Source organism: Synchiropus splendidus, chromosome 19 (genome assembly GCF_027744825.2).
Source record: "Synchiropus splendidus isolate RoL2022-P1 chromosome 19, RoL_Sspl_1.0, whole genome shotgun sequence".
NCBI classification, from domain to species: Eukaryota; Metazoa; Chordata; class Actinopteri; order Syngnathiformes; family Callionymidae; genus Synchiropus; species Synchiropus splendidus.
In genome coordinates, this window is record NC_071352.1 from 9,613,225 (window position 1) to 9,638,853 (window position 25,629).

At 42.7% G+C, this 25,629-nt stretch overlaps 2 protein-coding genes across 7 annotated transcripts; one reads left to right on the forward strand and one right to left on the reverse strand.

Moving 5' to 3' along the window:
• The first annotated feature begins 584 nt into the window (after positions 1-584).
• On the forward strand, positions 585-23,713 carry LOC128750751 (dedicator of cytokinesis protein 7-like). 5 transcript variants are annotated; one of them, XM_053851214.1, is made up of 51 exons: positions 589-705; positions 786-994; positions 3,011-3,095; positions 3,794-3,972; positions 4,165-4,233; positions 4,363-4,492; positions 4,888-5,100; positions 5,453-5,538; positions 5,620-5,686; positions 5,949-6,098; positions 6,421-6,501; positions 6,808-6,964; positions 7,056-7,186; positions 7,285-7,378; positions 7,768-7,930; positions 10,040-10,157; positions 10,884-10,954; positions 11,068-11,206; positions 11,313-11,414; positions 11,503-11,589; positions 11,740-11,971; positions 12,291-12,455; positions 12,674-12,843; positions 13,299-13,400; positions 13,889-13,975; positions 14,740-14,835; positions 14,924-15,064; positions 15,165-15,278; positions 15,360-15,530; positions 16,087-16,226; positions 16,345-16,514; positions 16,610-16,758; positions 16,988-17,170; positions 17,362-17,488; positions 17,563-17,647; positions 17,805-17,901; positions 17,996-18,130; positions 18,253-18,405; positions 18,485-18,643; positions 18,714-18,814; positions 18,897-19,089; positions 19,708-19,851; positions 19,992-20,123; positions 20,205-20,219; positions 20,415-20,540; positions 20,629-20,718; positions 20,982-21,218; positions 21,279-21,422; positions 21,568-21,674; positions 21,784-21,957; positions 22,627-23,713. In XM_053851214.1, the coding sequence occupies exons 2-51, from the start codon at positions 945-947 to the stop codon at positions 22,667-22,669; spliced, it is 6,354 nt and encodes a 2,117-aa protein (XP_053707189.1). In that variant the 5' UTR covers positions 589-705; positions 786-944; the 3' UTR covers positions 22,670-23,713. The 5 variants fall into 5 exon arrangements, 4 of the variants coding, with proteins under 4 accessions (XP_053707189.1, XP_053707186.1, XP_053707188.1 ...); XM_053851211.1 differs by lacking the exon at positions 13,889-13,975 and having other exon boundaries at positions 12,671-12,843; XM_053851213.1 differs by lacking the exon at positions 13,299-13,400 and having other exon boundaries at positions 12,671-12,843.
• On the reverse strand, positions 5,152-9,559 carry angptl8 (angiopoietin like 8). Of its 2 annotated transcripts, XM_053851216.1 has the most exons (4): positions 9,153-9,559; positions 8,664-8,813; positions 8,470-8,580; positions 5,152-8,383 (listed from the first exon to the last, which is right to left on the reverse strand). In XM_053851216.1, the coding sequence occupies exons 1-4, from the start codon at positions 9,453-9,455 to the stop codon at positions 8,369-8,371; spliced, it is 579 nt and encodes a 192-aa protein (XP_053707191.1). In that variant the 5' UTR covers positions 9,456-9,559; the 3' UTR covers positions 5,152-8,368. The 2 variants fall into 2 exon arrangements, with proteins under 2 accessions (XP_053707191.1, XP_053707190.1); XM_053851215.1 differs by having other exon boundaries at positions 5,152-8,580.
• Positions 23,714-25,629: the final 1,916 nt, after the last annotated feature.

Consider the following 25,629-nt stretch of genomic DNA (forward strand, 5'->3'; position numbering starts at 1 on the left):
TCTCAATAAGGACATATGGGTAATGGGACAAATGACTCTACAAAGTAACAAATGATCCAGTTTCCATAGTGATCAGGATTATTGCCTAAATCCAGGTGTGTTTTTTTTTTAAGAACGCTTTATTGCTATAGATTTGCGCTCTCTCAGTGCTTTTCTAGTTATACTTTATTTTACGACACACATTTGAGCAATGGTGTCATTCGTTTTCCAAATAAGACATTGCTCCACCTTAATTGAAACATCAACAATAACATTGGTACCATTAAACTCTGGCAAAGAGAAAGTAGTGTCATTCAACAGTTTTCCTTGTAATGTACTTTTTTCAATGTCAACTTTCTTCTTGCATGATTTCACACCCCAAGGTGTTTTGGAACTTTGTTTTACCAGCGTCACAAAGATATCACTCTTAATAATAGTAATAATGAATGAAAAAAATCAAAATCAAAAAATGATAACCGATTTAATGGCGCCAATATTTAAAAAAAAGTCATGTTTTATACCAAACTACACAACGATCGAACAGAGAAGATCTCGACGGGCAGGATGTTGTCAGAGCTTCTCTGGCCGGTCAGGTGGGACGTGTACAAGGCGCTTGAAAATGAAACCGGAAGCACGTATGTTAGCGTTTCATGGGACCCAAAAACTCATATTTTACCGCGAATATCCGCGACTAAAACTCTCCGTTTTATCCCTAAACAAGCTTGGGTGAGCTCTAATTTATTTTATTTTGGAATGAAACAGGATGCACTTGATTAATTACGGGTGAATTCACCCTCCTGGTTCAGCTCCCGGCCACTAGGAGGAACACGGCGAGGGTTCCCCGCCAGGTCCCAGCGTGGATGAGGAAGCGAGAGTCCTCATTTACACACACACCAGCCGGGACAAAGTGAAAGTTGGAGCGCGGTATTGGACTAAGGAAGGTTTCCTTTACATGGAGAAGCGCTATGACATCTACAGCCAGCGAGAGGAGGGCGTTTGCTCACAAAATCAACCGGTGAGCGAGCGTCGGAAACGCACAAGTTATTGTTTCACTGACCTGCTGGACACTCGGGACGTAGCCGCTGCGCTAGTATACAAACTACACCCACACCGACGCCGTAAACCGCCAATTTTTTGTTTTTGGTTCGCCTACAAAGGAGGTCGTACATAGAGAATTTTGGCGCATTGATAGAGCAGCCGTTTAAATGAGTTTAATTGGCTGTATTGTTGTTTGATAGTATCGCGAGAGCGCTGTCACCGTCTTAGCTACAACAACCTCAAAGGCTAATGTGTCATTTTCTGCCTCTGATGTGTCATTTTCGGCGTCCAATGTGTCACGACTGGCTGCAACTCGTGCTTTTGTTTCGGGTGATCCTTGCAGCGTTATGACGGCTGCTTGTTTCCACATGTTGGAAACTTGTTCTGTCTGCCCTTATTAAATGTTGAAGTTCAGGTTGTGTCAATACTGATGTGATTCCAGGGAAAGTCTCCACAAATCCCATCTTTTTTGTGCATTATTGCTACCATATATCTTGGATCAACTTGTTTATATATCATCTGGTTGATATCCACATAAAACAAAAGATAACCTTTTCTTATTATTGACCAGCACTGTTACTATCAGCTACCTGACACAATATTAGGATTCTCGGACCTTCTGTGTGCACTTGCACTTATTAATATAATATAAAGCTGCATTCTGTCCGGCGTGCCCTTGACATCTTGGCGGGGGACAATTGTGTTGTGCAGGATGCAGGAAAGGGTGGGAAGAAACATTCTGGTTACAACCCTTGGAGTCAATGGCTTTCCCTTTTCCTGTTTAAATTTTTACTGACCTCCAAGATAACTCCAACATCTTAAGGTCATGAGTAAGACGAATGAATAATTGAAGCGTGATCTTAAACCCTTGCAGAAACTGAAGTGATTTTACAGTGACATGGAGTTTGGGACCTTCTGAAGGATATGCAGCTGTGTTTATGAAAGAAACATGTATTTAGTGGGTCAAGATTGGCAGCTGCTTGCTGTCTTTTCGATGGGGTTTTATTCTTTTTTTTCCCTCGCTGACTTTGTTTCTCTTTAAGCCTCTCAGTTGCCGTTAGTCCACGCAGGCCAGAGACAGCAGCCTGGCGCAGTGCCGGGGCTCCAGAGCCAACTCAACGCCTCTTTTAGAGATTCCCCTGAATGCCTTTTTCTGACTAGTTGCCAACTTCATTATCACTGTGAGCAACGGTAGCTTATGACTGATAGGGCCTTCATTGCGAAGACAATAACAGTCATCCATGGAACCTTAAAGTTGACCCTTGCCACAGTGACTATATCCTGCATAACTTTTCAGAAAGAAACCAGTTTCTTTTTCTGACTACGAGCATAAAATGTCTGTTTTGTGAGTCTATTTTAATTCTAGAACTTGGTACAAAACAGGATAACTGGAAGTAAAGAAGCCCTGCTGTTACTTGCAAACACTGTGTGTGCAGTTGCATTTACTTCCAGAAATCAGTTATGCGCTTTTTCTGTCTAAAAGTAGTCAATCATGAACAAAAAAATCAAGATCTAGTTTTGTAGATATGCATTAATGCACCAACAACATTCCATCCTGCCAGTTCCTGACTGTTCAGTAAACCACAGATTGAAAGCATCCTCCCAACTAATTCCATGAGAATGTGGGATCCTCAGTTAAATTCCCTTGCTACGATCGTGTTATTACAGTTGGCCTCATAAACCTTTTCATGTGGCCTGATACTCTTGCACACAAGAATCACCCTCCAATAGCAGGGAGGACTATAAAGTTTTATTTTATCTTGATCTATGCTTCCCTTTTACTCATTGGTTCATCATGAAGCTTCCATTTGCAAGTGAGATGAAGAAATGACTTGTGACAAATGTGTTTCTCTTCATATGTGGAGCTTATCTTAACTTAAACTTTTTTTGTCATGTTAACTGCATGTGGGTTCCATTTTTCTATCATTTTACTACCCTATAGTAATTATTATTCTTTTTAATTATGACTATTTTTCTGTTTTTGTCACCCCAGGACTGTCGCATCAGAGGTCCGAAAACAAGTTTCTCGGGAGTATGGCTCTCCACAGCTGTCCAAGAAGCGAGGCCATCACCACCAGGTTAGTCACTCTGCATTCAAATACTGGAACTTCTAGTCTTTAAGGCTTGTCCTCAATGAGTTGCTCATTTGCGTTTAATTGCTGACGATTATTTTGTGTATAGTGGCATTATTGGATGAGGGTGTGCAATGTGATCTATCCGTCATTGTTGGTGGCAACAAGCGTGACTGAGGGATGAGTTGCTGAGAAAGGTTGAAGATGTGTTTTGGATATAAACAAGCAGGTGGGAAAAAATACACCGGTCAAAAGTACTTCGGGTTATGATGATCATATTCATCTGTGATATCTTAGAGAGGTGTCATGGATTATTGATCGCTGCCCCATTACTTTATTGGGTGACTTTATTTAAGTTATCTGAGGAAAGCTGGCATCTACTCGAACAGCTCAATATGGCTCTTTGTTTTTTCTCCTTTATTTTGGCTGCCATTTTTCATTCCCTGCTGGTTTTTGATATTTACAGCCATGTATTTTTACTTTAGTGTGTGCGAGCACTCAAAAATGATCTATAAGTGTAGAGTCACACACTAGGGGGTGCTCACAAGGGGTGCAACAATTGAACTGAAAGTTCATTAACAGGATGGAATTCGGTTTCATAATCCATTGTCATGTTGTCCATGTCTACCACCTCTTTACCAGTTTGTTAATCCCTGTAATCTGATTAACATCTGCCATCATCGTACCATAATGCTCACCGCCAGCTGCCGCTGACGGAGGTCGTTGAACCAGTGGATTTCGAGGAATATGTGAGCAGCCATGCTCCTGGGGTGGAGCCCGATCTGCTCAGACAGCTCATGGAGTTTCCCCAGGACGACTTGGTGCTCCACCACCTGGACAAAGAGTGTACTACTCTGGAGCCTCCGCTCCCTGAGGAAGAGGAGTAAGTCCAGCCGCTTATAAGGCTCTTATATTACTCTTAGTATAAAACACATGTTAAGAATATTAAAACTACTGTAATAGAAGACAAACTACATGACCACTGAGAACAAAGAGTTTTTTTTTCTGTTTCCCTGCAAGAGCATCAATGTTAAATGAAAGCTTTGTTGAAATATTCATGTGTTTCCTCTTGTAGAGCTCTGGATTCCCGGGTGAGAGACGCCTTGTCAGTCTACACAGATGACTGGCTTGTCATCCAAAGAAAGTAAGACGTGTTACCCGTTCAATTAAAACACACTTCACATTTGATCTGCACTTTAATTTCTGCTCTAATGCTTGTGCACGAGTGGCACGTACATCTTCAGTGGGACAACATGTTATTGTTTTGTCACAGATATCAGCACTTCAGCACCACACACACCCCTCACAGCTCCGAGCGTCAGAGAGAGAGACAGCGTGGGCTGGTCAAACAGACCTTTGAACTGGATGTTGCTGCTGCTGCTGCTGAGCGACAGGATGAGCAGGTACTCCAAGACAATTAGCAAATGAATCACCATTTAGGATTCACATACAATGGAATACAAGAAAGAGCAAGTAAGGAGAGTGTGAAAAGAAATGTAATAGTTTGCGTTAACAAGTTGTTTTTCATCGCATCACATGACCTATTTTTCCACAGCTTGGTGTCTAATCTTTTATATGGCAGTTGAAGCTGAAGGGGAATCAATGGATTGGTGGTTGATCATTTTAAGAGCCTCGGAAAGCTGTAAAACTTCATCATAACTATGATATTAAGAGGAGACTGAGTCATCAACATACTGGTCTAATTATCGCTGGATGTCAAACGCACTCAGCTTTCAAAGCTGACGTCGCTGTTGGGATGGAAAAGAGTAAGTCATGATCTCATCTTTCCTCGGCCCAGGATGACGCAAAGCGCCAGTCGACCTCTCTTGATGACACTCCAAGGGGAAGCTGGGCCTCTAGTATCTTTGACCTGAAGAATTCGTCCCCAGACTCCCTGCTGCCTTCCGTGCTAGAACGGACAGCTGCAGAGGATATGGACCATCGAAATACCGAAGCCCGTCTGCAGGGGCGCCACAGCGACCTGCTGGGCCTCTACCCTCCTCCTGATGAGGTGCGTGTGGCTGAACCCTGGGAGTTTTTCTCTTCTAATATTATCGATGAAAACAATGATGTATATTTTACACTGAATACGACCGAAGATGAAGAGCTACGTTTGATTGTCCGTGTACCAGGCCTTTCACTATTCTTTCAACAATCCCTATCTATTTAAATGTTAGTTTCTTGTTCATTTCCAAGGATAGCAAACCTGAAAAGATGTTTTAAAGATGTTTGCTTTTCTCTTTGGTTTTCTCTTTCCTTGTATGCTCATGCACAATCGCCTTTCCTTGCTGCTGCGTTGCCATGACATCTGGTGAAATGTGCCAGTGTGTGTCTTGAACATGACCTTATTCTCTGTGAGGCAGGATGAAGCCGTGGAGAGATGTTCTCTCCCTGAAGTGCCCAAAGAACATTGTGGCCAAAGGATAATGGTCAAGTGTCTGTCTCTGAAGTGAGTCAGGTTCATGTTTTTCTGCTCGGCCTCTGTTCGTTCCTCTTTTTTTTAAACCCCCAAATACATGTATTTTCTTAGGTTTGAAATAGAGATCGAGCCAATATTCGGATCACTTGCCCTGTATGATGTCAAGGAAAAAAAGAAGGTATGCTTTTTTCTTTTTCTTTTTTTTTCCGTCTGTGCAATCAAGTTACTTTGGTGACTTTGATTCTGTTAAACCGCTTGCGTAATGCTGAGCTCATGCTTGGCTTATTGGATTTCCCGGGCCTCACAAGAGCCTAAGTGATATTGTAGTTTCGATCACCCAGTCCAAACTAAATTAACAATTCCCTGATGTGCATTTTCATTATCATACTCCCTCCGCCCCTCCCCTTCTCCCCCGCTTATCTCATTGTTCTCTCCAACAGATCTCAGAGAATTTCTACTTCGACCTGAACTCAGATCAGATGAAAGGGATGCTCAAACCACACACGCCTCACATTGCCATTTCCACTCTGGCCCGCTCCGCCATCTTCTCCATCACATATCCTTCTGCTGATATCTTCTTGGTCATTAAGGTACTGAGAGAAATCAGTCACTGCCTGAGCCAGAAGTTTTCTATGACCTCCAAGAAAATAATAAATAATATTGTATTCAATCAAGATCTGTTTAAAATACAGTCTTCTATGTTTGAGTTTTGTCACAGCAAACTATCCTGTAGCAGTTGCATTCTGGCTAAATTTTATTCAGTTTACAGTTACACTTTATTCAGTTTAAAAATATGTTCACAACTTTCTGATGCTAACTGTTTGATAGCAGTTACCCAGTATCTTATCTCTTACCTTTTTTTTTTTTTTTTTTTTTTGAAGTACTAAAAATGTTTTTATGTTTTGATTTCAGCTGGAGAAAGTGCTTCAGCAGGGCGACATTGGAGAGTGCTGTGAACCCTACATGGTCATGAAGGAATCTGATTCCACCAAGGTGAGCTGCTGCAAACTGTTGCAAGATAAACATGCCAGGTTCATGTGTTCTTGCCAAATTACCCAATACTGTCTCGCTACATGTAATATTTACTTTCCTCTTTGGTAAGTTCACATGGCATATGAGCAGATGTTTGATCAATGTTGGCTGCACTGACCATCTCTTCAGTCAAGGGATTATAAATTAATGTTCTTTGTAAAGTTTAAAGCATCTTCATTAACTTTGGAATCTAGGAAAATGAATACATTCTGATTCCCATAATTTATTTTTGCTAATATATTTATATTTTCTTTGTTACATCTGCAGCACAAAGAGAAACTAGACAAGCTTCGCCAACAAGCCGAGCAATCCTGCAGTCGTCTGGGCTGTTTTCGAATGCCCTTCGCTTGGACAGCCATCCACCTTCTCAACATTGTCAGCAGTGTGGGAGGTCTAGATCGCACAGATTCAGACTCCGACTCAGGTAATACTAAGTTACACATACGGAACAATGTTTACATTTTTTTTTAAATGCACATTCACAGGCTTGGCTTTTTCTTTCATGTCTCCATCAGAACGTAAAGGGCATGGAACATGGAATGAGAGAAAGAAAAAAGCCTATGAGCGAATGAGTATTGGGGACGACATGTGTAACTTCGCAACTTTCCGCCCAGCAACATTGACAGTCACAAACTTTTTCAAGCAGGTCTGCTTTCAATGGAACTGAGAAGTCATCTTGAAAGTCGGTCACCTCACCATTTTTTCTTCTTAACGTTGCACATGGTCTTTGTTTATTACAAACAGGAGGGGGACAGACTCAGTGATGAAGACCTCTACAAGTATTTGGCGGACATGCGTAGACCGTCTTCAGTTCTGAGGAGACTAAGACCGGTTACAGGTGAGCTAAATGCAGCCATGATTTTTGTGTTTTGTTTTGTGCATACGCAACTTGCCATTGAACCCTAAATCCCAGTTTCTTGCTAGAAATTCAGACTTCAGTTGGCTTATCATTTGGGACCTCAATGTCAGAAAATAACTGTAGGATGTATATCAGTTCATGTCAATTTGTAAAGTTGGACTTTGCACTATTCTCAATGTTTTTGCTAATATTTGCCTATGTATTGACAGTAGTTGTCAGTGCAAGGTTGCAGGTTCTGTCATTGCTTTGAAATATGTCATACTAGTGTCTCAATACATTTTGTGACATTTTGCCAGACTGTTTTACACTGAATCAGTTGATAAGATCATGTGCGTTGTTCTGAAGTCTTTCTCGTTGTGCCTGTTCAGCCCAACTGAAGATAGACATCTCCCCGGCACCGGACTCCCCTCATTACTGCCTGTCGCCAGAGCTGCTCCACGTGAAGCCTTACCCAGACCCGCGTGTTCGCCCAACGAAAAATGTGCTGGAATTTCCAGCTCGCTACGTTTACACACCGCACACCATCTACAGGTAAACAAACGTTTTACCGCAATGGTATTCATTTGTACAATGACTTTGGATGTAGTTATGAATTCTTGAACTCAGAGTTCTGTGTGGAAAACAAATCTGAGCAAACCCCATGACTCATGTCGTCATGCACTGAAGGTGGTGTCCCAATGATGAGCTGCAGTGAATGCAGACATGATTTACTGAAAGTGTGACTAGGTTTCATTTCCTCACCACCAACACCGTAGATGGAAGCACTGACTGTAAGGACACATTGATCACACCTATGGTTTTAAAATTTTCTTCTTCTCAAAAACTGTTGATGAATACTGTTTCCATATTCTTTTTAATTGAAAACGTTTTCGTTATACGATAGATAAGTTAACATTTTCATAGCCATCATAAAAAAATACATTTACAGTCAAACGGTGATGCGGAGTGCAGAACGGTAGTCAACTGCATTCAAGCAGCTTCTGCCTGCAGGATGAGATGATACTTTCAGGAAATGAAGTAAGAAACAAATGATCACTCTATAAATGAATGAATAAATGAAAGTGACCAACCAGTTTTTCTAATATGCCAAGTTGTTGATCATGACTCTCAATATTCTGCCGTTGGAACTGGGTCAAGTCCTGTAAGCCTTTTAAAATAATGGCGTTCTCAGCTGCTCTCTCCTGTAAACGTGGATAAAAGGATTACCTTAAGTCAGTGCCCCGGGTGTTTATTTACATCTTGATCAGATAAAGCAGCCCTTTACCTGAAGTTCCTTGAGCCTGCCAGGAGATATGCTGTTCAAGTGGGCCTCCATTCTCTTCACTTTCTGCCGGAGCTCTGCCTCAACGTTGTCAAACTCGGCCAGCCAGTCTTTAGTCAACTTGGCTTGAGCGTATTGTTTGTCCATCTGTGCCTGTCAAAAGCAATGTCATTCCCTTACCTCTCTAACAGTGCAGTTGTGGCACGATTGCTGCAAGTGAATCTTTCTTTTTTTTTTTGCTCAAAAACTGTGCAGGAGTCAACAGACAGGGTGCTCTGGCAAATAGGAATTTTGTTAAGCCTTATTGAGCTTATCTTTTTTGCAGATCAGTAGAAGGATGCAATGTTTTGTCTACTTCCTAACGGCATGGAAAAACAAGTGAAATCAGATGGGATTTAGTTGACATACTTTGTCCTCCTCTTCTGCTTGCACTGTCCTTACTTTATCATCACACACAAGACGGTTCAGCAAACATGTTTTCTGTTTATTTACCCGCAGCAGCCGCATCGCACTTTTCATCTGTCTCTCTTCCTCCAAGGCCTGCTCTGTCTGCTTCATCAGCTCCAGCAGAGCGCCCTCACGGTTGTTCAAAGTGCTGGTGATCTTTGCTATCTTTGCGTCCGTGCTTTCGTAGGCAAGCTTGAGAGAATTGCTGAACTGAAGGGCACCAAACATGAGAATGTTGATTTCTTCCAGTGGTGCCGGTTTGTCTTCCGTCTTACTGCTTATCCAGGTTGAATCAATGCCTTTGAGGACGCTGATCCCAAGTAGCAAAAATAATGTCAAACTCATCATGATAGTGTTGTAAAAAATCAATGAGTTGAAAGCTTGTTATTTGATCCCGGCAACAAAACTTAACTGTCCTGAATGTAAATACCGCAAAAGCTTCTGCCTTACTCTCAGAGGAGAAGCTGCCGAGCCTCATATTTGAATTGTACGCGGAGAAACTAGTGAATTATTAGCCAAATGGTTCGATCACACAGGTCTTGGTCTCACTAACCTTGCCTTGAATTTTAACCTTTGGGAGGCAAGTGTAGACATATAGGTCAAAAAAACAAAGTCATCGCTACAATGTCTTTTTGTTTATCATTTGTTATTTCCAGTGTGAGTGGAATTCAGTTTACTAAACTGCTCCTCTGTGTGAACAAAAGTAACCTCTTACGTTTGACATGGAATGGGGCGTAAAAGGCATTGTTTAAACAAATTCAGATCCGGGTCAACCCCCCCTGTCCATAGTCAAATAGCTCCACTTTGTAATTGTTTGTTTGTTTTTCAGGAACTCAGCTTGTCCCATAGTCATGCTTTAAAGTCATGTTCCATCAGTTTTTGCCTAATACCGCTGTTATTATTGCATGACCGTGTGCTTCTCTCCCTCGTAGAAATCTGCTCTATGTTTATCCACAAAGTCTGAACTTCAGCAGTCGTCAGGGCTCAGTCAGAAACATTGCTGTGAAAGTTCAGTATATGGCCGGGGAGGACCCCAGTCAAGCTCTGCCGGTGAGTCATAGACGCTGTCAGGAAATCCACTCCGAGACTTGCCAGGGGTAGCGAAGTGCTGTTGCTCCCTGTGGAATATTAAACTTTGTATCGGGCTGGAAATTCCTTTTGCCTCACAGATGGATGAGCTCAGTTGCATTACATCATATAATCAAATCCAGTGGATCAGCAAACATTTCTAAATGATGTTTATGTTCATTGACACTTAACATAGTTCTCTTGAAAAAGTTTCACTACCATGTCAGTACAAGAAAGTGCCTTGGACATTTAGACCACACACTGCTTTAGCTCTACAATAAATAAATGCTTTCATTCCAACTTATTTAGCTTCTTCATTTTATTTTTTGGCTGTTAGATCATGAACCAGTACAGGAATTAGTTGCATTAAACATTGTTATTGAAAAATTGTCTTACTTTTTACTATATATTTAACAGCTTTCAAAAGGAGGCCATGCAGTACAAGGCCTTGTTTGTCCATAATAAAAATGAATTTGTTTTTATCACCTAAATCTTTACTTACAAAATGTGTTTTATTGTAAATACGATTACCTGGTCGCTCTTGGCATTGCCCGGCCCTTTACATGTGTTTTAATCTCGGTGAACAAATGCTAGAGCTTGTATTAATGTAATATATTTGTTTATGAAATGGAACAGATTGAAAGCTCAAAATACTGTTTTGATCATAGCTTTGGTAACTAAATAGCTCTGTCTTACTCTTATGGTCAGGTCATTTTTGGAAAGTCGAGCTGTGCTGATTTCATGAAGGAAGCCTTCACTCCTGTCATCTACCATAACAAGTAAGACTTGTTCGCTGCACCGGCGCCTGTTGACAGACACGTACACATTCGCACTGTGTTGCATCCAACTTTTCCTCCTCCTCTTTACAAAGTGTTTAACTTCTACCCCTCAGGTCTCCTGAGTTCTATGAAGAGATGAAAATGAAAATCCCTGCCAATCTCACAGACAACCATCATCTACTGTTCACCTTTTACCACATCAGCTGCCAACCCAAACAGAACACCCCTCTAGAGACTCCTGTGGGCTACACTGTGAGAACCTGAATGAAGCTTTCCACCCACATACCGACTTGTTTGATCGCTCTTTGTGTTGCTCTGCCATCGGTAAGAGATTGTCTCTGTCTCTTTGTGATGTTAGTGGATCCCTTTAATGCAGCATGGCCGACTGCGCACTGGCTCCTTCAGTCTGCCCGTCTCAGTGGAAAAGCCCCCGCCCAGCTACTCTGTACTGACGCCTGACGTGAGTCTGTTCAAAGGGATATCAGATTGCCTACCTACTTGTGCGTGTGATATCACCGATTGTGATGGGTGGGGTGTTGTTGTGGCAGGTTCAGCTCCCAGGCATGAAGTGGGTGGATAATCACAAAGCGGTATTCAATGTCGAGGTGACAGCGGCCTCCTCTGTTCACACACAGGTGCGAGTATATATTTATTTCCCCTTTATTTCCCCTGCGGCATCTGCTTAAGTGTAAACTTTTCTTTAACATCAGACAATAATATATAGTGTCAAATGCACACTTTTTATAACATGATATGGCTTTGTGTTGCTGTGGCTTTACTATCAGGACCCTCATCTGGACAAGTTCTTCACTCTTGTCTATGTCCTGGAGGAGTACTCCTTCCCCTTCCGCCTCAAGGATGTCATCATCACCGAGACCAACATTGAGGCAGAGCTGAAGGCCAGCATGGCCGCCCTCCGCGGGGCTCTGCTAGACACATGTGTCCAGTTTCTACACCAACTGCTCAACAAACTCATCCAGCTCATTGTTTACCCTCCAGTTATCTCAGGCCAAATTGGTAAGCTTTTTTTCCCCCAAACATTTGCTCTCTGGAAGGAACAGCTGCATGTGTCTTTTGAGTCATATTTGAGGTTGCACAATGTGTTATTGCTCCTCGAGGCAGATTCTGATGCAACTTTTATGTCAGGAAAAATAATGCCATGCTAGTGTGGTGGAATTCTAGGGCTGCATGATTCTGTTAGTAAAGTAGTGGGTCCATACTCTACTTTTCTTGTTGTTTTGGACTATAATAGAAGTTTAGCTCCATTCTTTATCCATTTTTTTTATTTCCAAGAGATTTCATCTAACTTTAATGATGGCATTTCTCTTTTCATTAGTGAATCTTGGACGTGCCGCATTCGAGGCTATGTCTTTATTGGTCAACCAGATTCACAAGAATCTGGAGGGGAACCAGGACCAACACGGTCGCAACAACTTGCTGGCATCTTACATCCATTACTGCTTCCGCCTGCCCACTGCTGAGCCCACTGTCCCCCCGAGCGGTAGGTTGACTAGTTATTTTCTCTGTCGTATTGTACACACCGTCTACACCAATCGAACTGCTGCAAAGCTGGGGCCATTGTTCTCCACATTAATGGATTTTAGATGTTCTAGACATTTTTGCACAACATATTTTGACTTGATTTCCTTGAGACAAGGGTAAAAAGTAGACAACACAGTAGATAAAAAGTCTGTTGCATTCTTGCCTTGTGATCAGCAGGTGCTCAGTCGTACGAGATGCCAATGCAGTATGCTACTTTGTCGAGAGCCACAGCCCGCCCCAGCAGTCTGCACCTGTCTCGCTCCAAAAGCATCAGCAACTCCAACCCTGACCTGGCCAGTACCCCGGTGTCTCCTGACGAAGAGGTCCAGAGAATCATCGGCAGCAAAGTGAGTGAAACAATAGTTAGCTATGGCTCAATTTATCTCAGCCAAGTTTGCACCTTATGTAGTTTTTGCAGAAGAGCCTTAGAGAATATGTAGTTTAGTTAAATTTGTGTGTGAAAACTACAGATTTGTCTCCACGTAACAGTTTTGTTTCTTCTAGGTTTGAATAATATGAAAGTAACACCAAGATAAACATCCAACTGTGTTTCTGATGTTGTTCTGTTGTTGCGGAATAATAATTCTCTTTTTAAATCTAATTGTTGATTATCTGGACTCTGCTGCTTTCATATGGTGCTTTCAGTCTCCCTCCCTTGATGATTCTGCTGCTTCATTTTCCTGAGCTCCCCCTGTAGTTTCAATGATGACATCCCGCGATCCGCTCCTTGTTTCTCTTCCTCTTGCTATACACACCGTGTACGTAATCGATGTGTGTCTGTGGTGGCTTGTGGTTGTGGCAGGGGATTGACCGCTCCCACTCCTGGGTAAACTCTGCTTATGCCCCTGGGGGCACCAGATCTGTGCTACGACGGAACCCAAACTCCAGCTGTGAGCTTAAGCAGGTGCAGAACCCCACGTCTTTCCTTCCTGTCTTTATCTTCATCCTAAAAAGAGCTGTGTTATATAAAGATTTGAGATCACAGTCAAAACCTCTTTCATTCACTCTAGTTTTAACAAAAGCAATATATTTCATTGATTTATGTACGTGGTTGAGAATGTTATCACATACTTGTTATCATATGAAACTAATGTGGTATTTTCTCACAAGATAAAACAATATTTCATATCACAAACTCAGCAGGACGTGATTCAAGTAGATCTCATTTTGATAAATAATGCAGCTCAAATGCCATTCTGCCATCTTTCCTCACCAACCTCTTCAGCATCCACTAAAAATCTTACATTCACGGCCACTGCTGCTTCAATTCTCCTGCCCATCATCTTCGCGCTCATCAGGGTCCTCGAATGTTCTCCGGCTACATTTGCCACTCACATCACTTTGTCTTCATGTACGTGTGTGTGTGTTCACCTCACCATCGCTCCATGTTAGACAAACGACCGCAGCTGCAATCGCATGTCTGCCTATCTGGACAGCGTGGCCTTGTTTTCAGTTCCCACAAGGCAGATTGCCAAGAAGGTAAAAGTGTCATCAACCACAACACGTCCATCATTCACTTCACTTCTCTTTAACATTCATCAGTTTCACTTTATTACTAACAGTCTGTCTTCAATGATCGAGACATTTTACTAATCCTGTCAGACGTAAATATGCTAAGGCACTGAAATATACCTTCAAAAGTAACACAATGATGAGCCTCTGTGATAGTTGAAATAGTGCTGTGATCTGACACTCGACACTAAAAGCATCCACCTATTTTTTTATTGCCGCTGTGTAGAGTGGATTAATACACACCCGGAAAGACCAATAGTTTTGCAATGGTTTGCACTTTGCAGGACAAGACTCCATCAATCAAACCAGTGCTGTCAATGTTAATTTAATTACAGACGAATGTTCATTTAAAATACAAATAATAAATACGTAAATGAGGATTATTAGTCAGACAGAAATCAAAAGTTGTATATACCCAAATTATTTCCTCATATTATTACTATTTGACCTTGTTGTTCACTTCATGTTGTTTATTTCCAATTTATCTAAATGCCGCCAGCCATTCTTCAAAAAGCCACATTATTTTTTCACAAAGAATGAGAGTGATTTCATTAAAACTAGTGTTAACAGATCTTCCTGGAAAATGCAGTTATAGCTTTTCCAGTAAAAGTCTTTGTTCTAAAGGACACAAATGTCTTTGTCACAGTTTACCAAATCTGACACCAGAGAGCCTTGTTGAAACAACGTCTTATTCAACAATCTAAGTTTCTTTCCTGCTGACTCGTATCCAGCTGCTTCACGAGGAGCTGGCACTGCAGTGGGTCGTGAGCACCAGCACAGTGAGAGAGGCAGCGCTGCAACAAGCCTGGTTCTTCTTCCAGCTCATGGTTAGTATTTCACTTTAAATTTATACCGAAGCTGGAAACTGATTTAATGGATATACCTTTTCTCCAAACTGCTGCTGATCGTGTCTAGACGAAAAGCATGGCCCATCACCTATTCCTGACCTCCAAACTGGATAGTCCCCGGCGTCAGCGTTTCCCTGACCGCTTTGTGGATGATGTGGCTGCTCTCATCTGTGCCATCAGTGCAGACGTTGCCAGTCGACACCACAAGGTAACCAGTCACTGTTTTATTCGACTGCTAAGATGAAGAATGTGTTTTATGTGTTATTACAAACAGGAGGATTTTTCTTTTATGTCTCAATCTCCCTCAGGATGTGGAGCTGATGGAGAGGTTAAACAGCAGTCTGGCCTTCTTCCTGAACGACCTCCTGTCGCTCATGGACCGCGGCTTTGTTTTCAACCTCATCCGCTCTTATCACAAACAGGTGGCTTTTTCTCTTTCAGTCCCAATTTTGCCCTATTTAACAATCAAACCTCAAACTCTGTCTGACAAAACTGTGATTCAGATCGCCAACAAGCTCCACACATCTCAGAACCCCAGTGCTCTCAACGCCTTGAGGATGGACTTTACCCGCATTGTCTGCAGTCACGAACACTATGTCATCCTGAACCTCCCCTGCTCCACTCTGAGCCCCCCGGCGTCACCGTCCCCCTCCACCTCCTCCACCACCTCACAGGTACCTGATCTGCCTGAAAGGAAAAACCTCTAACAGTAATATGTTGTCGTGCAACTGATCTAACCTTTCTGCAACATGCACAGTTCTTCATTTCTTTATTTCTAATTATTATATACCTAAAATTAAAGCTTTTTTTTCCCCGAGTTAACTGCATATTAACGGTTAATGAACTACCTATTCACATGTGTCGGCAGCGTATTAGCCAGTTATTCACAATTAAAAAGTCCTTTCCAGGATGACTACTTTCGACCCTCAGATGGCAACAGCAAGCTTTACTCAGAACAACACCCTAATTACTGATCATTAACAGTAAATAAGAACGTAATTATGGTTCAAATCTGCTCCATAATCTGGAGAGTTGCTGTCTATTTATAGTTCATGGTGAGCATGATTTAGCGCCTGCACCCCGTCGATCCTTGTATAAGTATTGATGTGCTAAAGTAACAGATTGATATTCCTGAAGCGGGACATATTTCCCTTCATTGTCCTGCTCTTTGTCTGCTACTGAAAGCCATATGGAATATTCAAAATGTTCTGTCTTCAATATCATCTGCAGAGTTCAGCCTTCTCCAGCGTGGCTCATGACCAGGGTGTGGCCACCATGTTCGAGCTCTCCGTCCCGTTCCGGCAGCAACACTTTCTGTCTGGCCTCCTGCTCACAGAGCTGTCACTCATCCTTGATCCTGAAGGAGAAGGGTGAGCTGTTATGAGTTCTTATGAATAATAAATCGCTGATATTTACGTGCACCTATCAACCTATCTGAAGGTTAAAGTGGAAGGAAAGGATTCTTAACATTTCTCTCGGCGCCCACAGGCTTTTCTTCCTTCATAAAAAGGCTATTAGTGCTGTGCACTCCCTGCTGTGCAGTCACGATGCAGATCCTCGCTACAGTGACCCGCAGGTCAAAGCCCACGTCGCTCAGCTTTATTTGCCTCTCATCCACATCGTCATGGAGACTCTACATCAGCTCCACGACTTCTCTGGTCAGTGGAACGGTTATGCAACACTAATGTTGTTTACCATTAGTGCAACTAATATACCTTCAATCTGGACTTGTTTTTTTATTTTTTTGCCACAGACTCGTCGCCCGCTAGGGTCCGTCATGCCTCCGCCCATGACGACACTGACCCAGACGGCGGCAACACCATCAGCCAGTCTGTTGCCATGGCGATCGCTGGCTCCCCGCTGCCTCACGCCAAAGCCAACCCATTTGCTCTCCCTGCAGTGGTAAGTGATGAGTGTGGAGGTCAGAGTGCTCCTCCGGGTCTGGAGCGAGAGGTCATAGATCAGACCCTGACAACCACTCTAACCTTTCACAACAATAACGCAATTCATCACTCTTCATTTGCATCTGTCAAAGATTCTTTGCATCATCATTGTTATTTTCCCAGTGGGTCTTTGCTAGCTGTCTTCTTCAGAGACAGTTTTAATGAATTTCCGTTTTTCTCCTCACCAGCCTGGGCGTCAGTCCAGCTCACTGTCTGCCGAGTGCAGCCGCACTCTTCTGGTGTGTTTCCTGTGGGTGCTGAAGAATGCTGATGCAGCCCTCCTGGAGCGCTGGGTGTCTGACCTGTCTGTGCTCCAAATAAACCGTCTGCTCGATCTGTTGCATCTCTGCGTCTCCTGTTTTGAATACAAGGTACAGCAGCCAGGCAAACTTAGAGTGATGTAGATTCATTTTCATGTCAAAGTGAGACAGTGCATGCAACATTTGTTGACTGCTGCTTCCCTGTTTACACCGAACTTAAGGAATCGCTCCACAGGAGCCGCAGCTGAACAGCTTTACACAAATGAGCAGAATATAATGTTTGAATTTAATTGCTGGAGCAGGGGAAGAAGACTCTGGAGAGAATCAACAGCTTAACATTTAAAAAGTCCCAAGACATGAAGGCCCGCCTGGAGGAAGCCATCCTGGGCACCATTGGAGCTCGTCAGGAGATGGTTCGCCGCTGCAGAGGTGTGAAGCAAAAGATGTGTCTTTTTTGTTGTTTACTATAAACATGCGGCATCATCATTTTGTGTGCCTTCCAGAGAGGAGCCCGTACGGCAGCCAGGAGAACGTCAGGTGGAGGAAGAACGTCACACACTGGAGGCAAAATGCTGACCGAGTCGATAAGTATGTTTTTAAATTACTGTAATAAACAGTAGCTAAAGGATTGTCTGAACATTTGATAGATAGGGGTGATGCTAATTCATATTTTTAATAAGGAAAAATATCTCATTATTTTATATTTCTATTAACACAAGGAGTCTATTTCAACTCTATTTTGAAGGACTAAGGTTGAAGTGGAGCAGGAGTCTGTGGTGGATGGTAATTTATCTACAGAAGCCTCCTTGATCGTCCTGGACACACTGGAGGTCATTGTCAAGGTAACAATTTAGAAAGACAGACAAAAATCCTTGAACTCAGTGTTTGTTATTCTCGAGCAGTCATTTATGGTCACCCCATCTGTGTGTCATTCAGACTGTTGTTGCATCAGAGCTGAAGGAGAGCGTGTTGGGTGGGGTGCTGAGAGTTCTACTGCACAGCATGGCAGGCAACCAGAGCGCCCTCTTCCTGCAGCACTGCTTCACTACACAAAGAGCTCTTGTTTTTAAGGTACACAACAAGGATGTTCATTTTGTGTTGCAATATGTCATTCTTGTGTAAGGCAAATTTTGAGTATGCAGTTTCTATGACTCTTTTTGAATACTTAAATGATTTTGCTTTTTCATGTTAAGTTCCCAGAGATGCTGTTTGAAGAGGACACAGAGCTTTGCGCTGACCTCTGCCTCCGGCTTCTTCGTCACTGCAGCAGCAGCATTGGCTCGGTCAGAAGTCACGCCTCAGCTTCGCTTTACCTGCTCATGAGGCAAAATTTTGAAATTGGAAATGTACGGCTCCTCTCTCTTGTTGTGCTATGAATGAAGTTTAGCATGATAAGACTCTTGTTTTGTTTCTTTCTGGGAGCAGAATTTTGCCCGAGTGAAGATGCAGGTGACGATGTCGCTGTCGTCTCTCGTCGGCACGTCGCAGACTTTTAATGAGGAGCATCTTCGCCGATCTCTAAAAACGATTCTGACGTATGCCGAGGAGGATCTGGAGCTGCGGGACACACCTTTCCCTGAACAGGTATAAAGTTTTATCTTTCTGATTCGTTGGATTTTGTAATCTTAAAAATATTCTCTTCTCCAAACGACAGGTCCAAGACCTAGTTTTCAACCTTCATATGATTCTAACTGACACTGTGAAAATGAAAGAGCATCAGCACGATCCAGAAATGCTCATTGACCTGATGTACAGGTACTGGATTATCACTCTTTCAATAATAAATGAGCCAAGCTGGCAAAGCTGAACTCTTAAAAGCTATTTCCACCATTATCAGGATCGCTAAGGGATACCAGAACTCCCCGGACCTGCGTCTCACGTGGCTCCAAAATATGGCAGGGAAACACTCTGAGCGAGGAAACCATGCGGAAGCAGCCCACTGTTTGGTCCACAGCGCCGCCCTGGTGGCAGAGTACCTCAACATGCTGGAGGATTGTCGCTACCTGCCCATTGGCTGCGTCACCTTTCAGGTCAGCTCCTGAAGGACATCAGTGGAGAGTCTCCAAATAACATATATGGCTTAAAATGAAATGAAGACATTTGTGAGACCAATATTGTCAGTTTAGTAAAATTGCCAAACATAAACTAACATAAATTAAGTTAACTTTATCATATTTTCATACTTTTCATGGCCCAAACATGTCGCTTCAGCAGAGCTTATTATCTTATTAGACAATCTAATGTCGTCCTCCTTTATTGTGAGAATATGTCCAGAGTGATTTTAAGGTCGAGACTTGACAGTTTTGAGCTTTATTGATATTTATCTATTTTTGTTAAAATCAATAAAAATAACTGAAAAAAACATATCTTCATCATGTTAATTTAGAGATATAGAGGATTTGATCTCCTGTATGAATTTATTTTTATTTAAATTATGCAGTAATATTTTTTTAATATTTTTATTTGTTTACTTTATCCATGCATTTCTTGCACCTCTGAAAATAAATTATTAAAATAAGATTGACAACCATCATTCCGTGCTGGAGCACAAATATGTGCACATATGATTTTAATACATCGTCATGATATGGATTTCACACCATTGTGAAGAGTAAAGTTTGCCTCAAGCTTCTCTCTGTTCTGTGCAGAATATTTCCTCTAATGTGTTGGAGGAGTCAGCGGTATCAGATGACGTCTTGTCTCCAGAAGAGGAGGGGATCTGTGCTGGGAAGTATTTCAGTGAGTCTGGTCTGGTGGGCCTCTTGGAACAGGCCGCTGCCTCCTTCAGCATGGTACGTCTCACATTCTCCCACCACATGGTGACAGGCTGCATGTAAACGCAGCGCAGGGTTACACCATTAATCTGGCTGCAGGGGGAATTTGAGATAGAGGTATGTGAAGGGACCGGCTTTCCATTGTTCTGTAAACACAGGCTGCCATGTACGAGGCCATAAATGAGGTCTACAAGATACTTCTTCCCATCCATGAGGCCAACAGAGACTTCAAAAAACTTGCGACCGTCCATGGGAAGCTGCAAGACGCTTTCAACAAAGTCTATAATCAGGTGTGTTTGTCAATCGAAGTTTTGAAATTGACCAAAATGTTTGATGGAAATTACAGTAATTCTAATGATAATCTTTTACAGAGTTCTGGATGGGAGGTAACGGCTTCTTTTGATGTTTTTTTTTCATGAACATGTTGAATGATAATGGCCAACTAAAACTTAATTGTGTTTGTTTTTGCTGCTGCCCGTCTCTTCTCTGACTGAAACTGGTGAGTGGAACAAACTTCTCAGCGTGTTGTGATCGCATCTTCTGCTATTCATTTGAACCTTATTCTCTTCGCCAGTGTCCAGAGGATGTTTGGAACTTACTTCCGCGTGGGTTTCTATGGCTCTCGCTTCGGAGACCTGGACGAACAAGAATTCGTCTACAAGGAGCCATCCATCACCAAATTAGCCGAGATCTCCCACAGACTGGAGGCACGTTGAAGAGTGTGAAACCAATAACTGTCTCCCTGTGATTCATTACGTCCCGGCTTTCTAAAGAAATCAGCCACTTTGTCTGCAGGAGTTTTACGCCGACAAGTTTGGGGATGAAGTGGTGGAGATTATCAAGGACTCCAATCCAGTGGACAAGAGCAAACTGGAGGCAAACAAGGTGGTTTGGACTCTTGGTTCTTTTAGCATTCGTGGCTACCACATGCTTTGATTTGAGATGTTTGCTTTGTTTGAATTAGTGCGTTGTGTTGCGTTACATTAGGGATTTAATATTATTCTAATACTTATTATTTTATTTGGGTTTAGGAATTTAACATTATTCTAAAAAGACAATGCTGAATGAGGACTAATAAACCACACTAGTAGAAAGCAGATCCGATGGTGGAGTTCAAGTGTCTCTCTGAAGCTCCTCCTTGGTTCCAGGCATATCTCCAGATCACCTACGTGGAGCCGTATTTCGACACGTACGAGCTGAAGGAAAGGATCACCTACTTCGACAAGAACTACAACCTGCGCACCTTCATGTACTGCACCCCCTTCACCCTGGACGGCCGAGCCCACGGAGACCTCCACGAGCAGTATAAACGCAAGACCATCCTGACGGCGTCGCACGCCTTCCCCTACATCAAGACGCGTGTCAATGTTATTCACAAAGAGGAGGTGAGTCAGCAGCCCGAACCGCCTCGCTCTGTCATTACTGAACTTTGTTTGTGTGTGCAGATCATCCTGGTACCCATGGAGGTGGCCATTGAGGACATGCAGAAGAAGACTCAGGAGCTGGCCTTTGCCACCAACCAGGACCCCGCTGACTCCAAGATGCTGCAGATGGTCCTGCAGGGTTGTGTGGGCACCACAGTCAACCAGGTTTGTCAGACTCTGTGTCCTATAGAGGCACAGGAATGTCGACCTAAATGTGGTCTTAAAGTGTGACTCAGTGTCTCGTCTTGTGGTGGCAGACATTCCTCAGCAGACATGTAATGACTCTTCCTCCCCCGCTCCCCCCTGTCAGGGCCCTCTGGAGGTGGCACAGGTCTTCCTCACCGACATTCCCGATGATCCCAAGTTGTTTCGACATCACAACAAACTGCGGCTCTGCTTTAAAGACTTCACCAAGAGGTGATGACACACTTCACATCCCAGATGCAGACTGTTGTGTAACTCGTAAAGAAACAAACACTCACTCCCGCTGTGCCTCCCTCCCCCCCGCCTCGCTGCGCTGGCGCAGGTGTGAGGATGCCCTGAGGAAGAACAAGGCTCTGATTGGTCCGGATCAGAAGGAGTATCACAGAGAGCTGGAGAGGAACTACAATAAACTCAAGGAGGCTTTGTGTCCCCTCATCAATCGCAAGATCCCTCAGCTGTACCGAACACTGCCGGCGCCGACGACACAAACGCAGCGGTAACATGAACTTACCTAACAATATTGGCGCTCATAAACCAGAGAGAGTTTTACTTCAGTTCCCGTTCCACTGTGGAATCTACTCCCATGTGTCTGCGATTGATGTTCTGCTGGCGCTTCATAATCTGAACCAGAAATGTGCTGCACCTGACGGAGCCCAAACAGTTCCCATATTTCCGGGTTCATTCCAGTCTTTAATGCTGTTGTTGATTTAAAGTTGCACAGCTGTGTTTTATAGGAGGAACGTGTTTTATGAACATTTCTGCACAGACTTACACCGCGACCGCCTTTGAATCTATTTCATTTGCTGTTTATTTTGCACAAATGTGCTTACTCTGCACTAAACCACCCATTTTAAAAAGTCAATTTTATGCTTGATTGATGCTACAATATTGTCCTTAAAATGCCACGGCATTATTCATTGAAGTGTTTCAGCTCCAACTCATGATGTTAAAGCAAAGTGAGCGCTGATATTAAGTGAGGATATGGCTCTTCAGTGTGCAGCAGCTTTGGATAGAGCAAACCAGCTGAGAGTTTTTCAGTCAGAAATGATTCATTGGTCTTATTAATACTAGATAGTGAGCAGCCATTGGCCGGGGTGAACACAAGGAAGGAAGTGCATGTGGACTGTCACCTGAATGTTGAACATTTGCCCTGTTGTCTCTCCAGGAACTCCTACTGCAGGTCGAGTCTTCGGAAAGTCGAGTGTTGAGCCACCAGGACGGGGACAACAACAACAAGCTTTAGAAATTAGCTGTCAACACATCCTCCCTTGTTTGAGCCCTGCCCCCTTCTGTACACACCAACTGTCACCAGTGCACACGCACCGTCCTGTCTCTCGTCTGGCCCCTTCTTTCCCAACCCCCAGTTCCAACCTGTCATGCCTTGACCCCCCCCCCCCACTTCTTTCACACCTCATGTGGGAAAAATGCCCTGCAGTGTTATCAGCACTGTAAAATGAATTGGGATGACTTATGACCAAAAGTAGTCAAATCACTGAGAACGGATTGAATCCGAGTTGTGGAGCTCGAGCTGCCAGACTCATTTCGTATCCCAATCACTGGCGTTTATTTTCCTCTCTATCTCTTGACTGTCTGGCGTTTGCTTTAAAAAGACTGCAGCTTGTTTGTTTTGTCTCCGATCGGTTGAATTTGAGATGTTTTTTTTTTTTCTTTTAGCGATTGCGCAGTGGTGTCTAGTGCCAGACTTAAATTAAAAACGAAGTCCCAGGGAATTTTCCTTTGTTATCAACAGACCAAATAACTGACATTCCTTCTCCATTACACAGTCGGGTCCTTTATTATTATTATTATTATTATTATTATTACTACTACGTGGAGGTGCTCGGGACGCGAGCCAACACACAGGATTTAAGATGGAAAATATCAAAAAAGCTAACTGTGAAATTGTCTTAAAATGCACTACAGTAACAGATCTTTAAGTCGGTCCAAACTGTGAGTCATGTGACTGTGAGTCTAAACTAGTGTGGATTTAAAAAAAAAAAAAAAAAAAAAACTGTCCGAATAGCTCTATTGTTCTTACTACTGTAGCCATCTTTATTGCACTATTGTAAACAAAACTTCGGCACACTAACACTGTTTCCTTTACACATATCTTTTTTACCAATGCTTTTTTTTACATGATAATTCAACTGTTATTTATTTACAATGTGTTTTGTACTGCTCTCAATTAAATACCTGAACTTGCTATTGTTTGGGTGCGTGTTTTTTTTTTTTTGTGTGTGTGTTTGCTTGAGTCAGTTTATATAGTACCCGCTTTATTGACACGTATGAAATTGAAGATTCTTTGTGAGTCTCTAGCATCATATTTATATATATATATATATATATATATATATACATATATATATATATATATATATATATATATATATATATATATATATATATATATATATATATATATATATATATATATATATATATATATATATATAAGACCCCTTAAATCTGTGTCACAAGTTCCATCATGCACTGCAACAGTTAAATCTCATGTATTCTGTTAGTTTTTCGCTTTTTATTTTTAGTTTGATGGCACAGAGCTCAATGTTTTGATTTGTATATCATGAGCTAAAAACTGTCCCATACAAATGTAAATGCTGATGATGCCGGCAGAAAAGGCAGGTTTGTCCCGGGTAGTTAACCATTGCTAAAACAGGCTGTAATAACTGACCCGACCCGGGCCATGTCTCACTTGGAGTCCCATAGGGGCACACCCCTAGAGGCGTTGCTGATCTGCTGATGGGAGTGAACAGAACAGTGCTAACAAAAGCAACAAATGAAGATATGAGTCATGATCGAGAAGACACCATGGACCAATGAGGAGGAGGTGCCAGCATGTCTCACACTCATTGGAGAAGATGATGTCCAGTGGAAGCTGGTAGAAATGGTGTGGACTGAGCATCGCTGTAAGGAGGACAACTGGATGTCTTGCACGTCTGGGGAGGCTCCGCTATGAGTCTCAAATAAATGTCCTTTGATGTTCATGACTCACTGGCTCACAACTAATGGTTTAGAAGCAGCAGAAGCAACATGTTCACTCATGAACAAGTTTCCTCAACCCCAGAACCAGTATTATAAGAAACACCAGGAGGAAAGTCAAGGACATCAACCTTTTTTAAATCACCTTGCTGTCATTTCCAAATCTGGCAAAAACACACTTGAGCTTTGGGTGACTCATCGATGAGTTGCTCCTCCAGAGTGGCCAACACCCACAAGGCTGCACCAAACCCATATGAGGCCATCTATTTCCAAAGCTCAGTCATCATCTCAAAAAAACATTTATATTATTGTTATTATTCTCCATATTTGAGCATGTAATCCCCGAAGACATTCTAGGGGGGAGGCCATGGGTCAGATGCATGACTTGGATATGGAGCGATGACTTCCCCGGGAATGTCTTGGTCTCCCTCAGTCTGTGTGTAGAGTGTTGGGAGGGTAAATAAAAAAATGTTGGCGACATTCTGACTCTCATCTAACTCACTCCAACTCTTCCATCCAAACTGAGCCTTGGTGAGATGTTCCAGGCCGCACCCATGTCCTCCAGGATCTTCACTGGCTCCTCACATGATACTTTCTGTGCACCACCCAAAACTTCTTCCTGCTTTCTTCCCTTGGTATCTGCATTTCCTTTTCCCAGTTCATGACTTCCAACAATCGCTAAGGAAACAGTCGTAACTCAGCATGCGACACTGTCAGACAGAGAAGCTCACTTCACCTCCTGTTACCCCCTGGAGATGTTCCCATTTCAAAGACATCATTATCTCACCTTCCGCCTCTTATCAGGTATTTAACCAGGGCAATGATGTCAGCACAGAGCTCCTTTTCAGCTGCTACTGTAGACATCTGAGATGTATGGTTTGAGAAGTGTTATTCTAGCTGGATACCAAAGAAGGAAGTCATCCTGATGACATCATTATAAAGTCGTGAACCTCCTCACCTGGGAGGGCAGAAGCTCCACTCTTCAGATTCTCCCTCAGGAAGTCCACCGATCTGCATCATTGATCTTGTACTTTATCTGGACTAACTTTCACAGCTAAGCTTGAAATAAGAATTGGAATAAGAACAAAGGAGGTCAGTTGAAGAACATCTTTTGCCAAAGACTTGAAAGAATGGGGTTGGTCTGACCCATTTACTGGTTCAACAAATGTTT

Coding starts and splice junctions, on each gene's coding strand:
- angptl8 (XM_053851215.1), bottom strand. CDS start 9,455: ATGATGAGTTTGACATTATTTTTGCTACTTGGGATCAGCGTCCTCAAA. Junction 8,814..9,152: donor GTGCGATGCGGCTGCTGCGG/GTAAATAAACAG, acceptor TGCTTTTGACAG/GCACAGATGGACAAACAATA. Junction 8,581..8,663: donor GCAGGCTCAAGGAACTTCAG/GTAAAGGGCTGC, acceptor CCACGTTTACAG/GAGAGAGCAGCTGAGAACGC.
- LOC128750751 (XM_053851214.1), top strand. CDS start 945: ATGACATCTACAGCCAGCGAGAGGAGGGCGTTTGCTCACAAAATCAAC. Junction 15,531..16,086: donor CCTCCTCCACCACCTCACAG/GTACCTGATCTG, acceptor TATCATCTGCAG/AGTTCAGCCTTCTCCAGCGT. Junction 21,958..22,626: donor CCGACGACACAAACGCAGCG/GTAACATGAACT, acceptor TTGTCTCTCCAG/GAACTCCTACTGCAGGTCGA.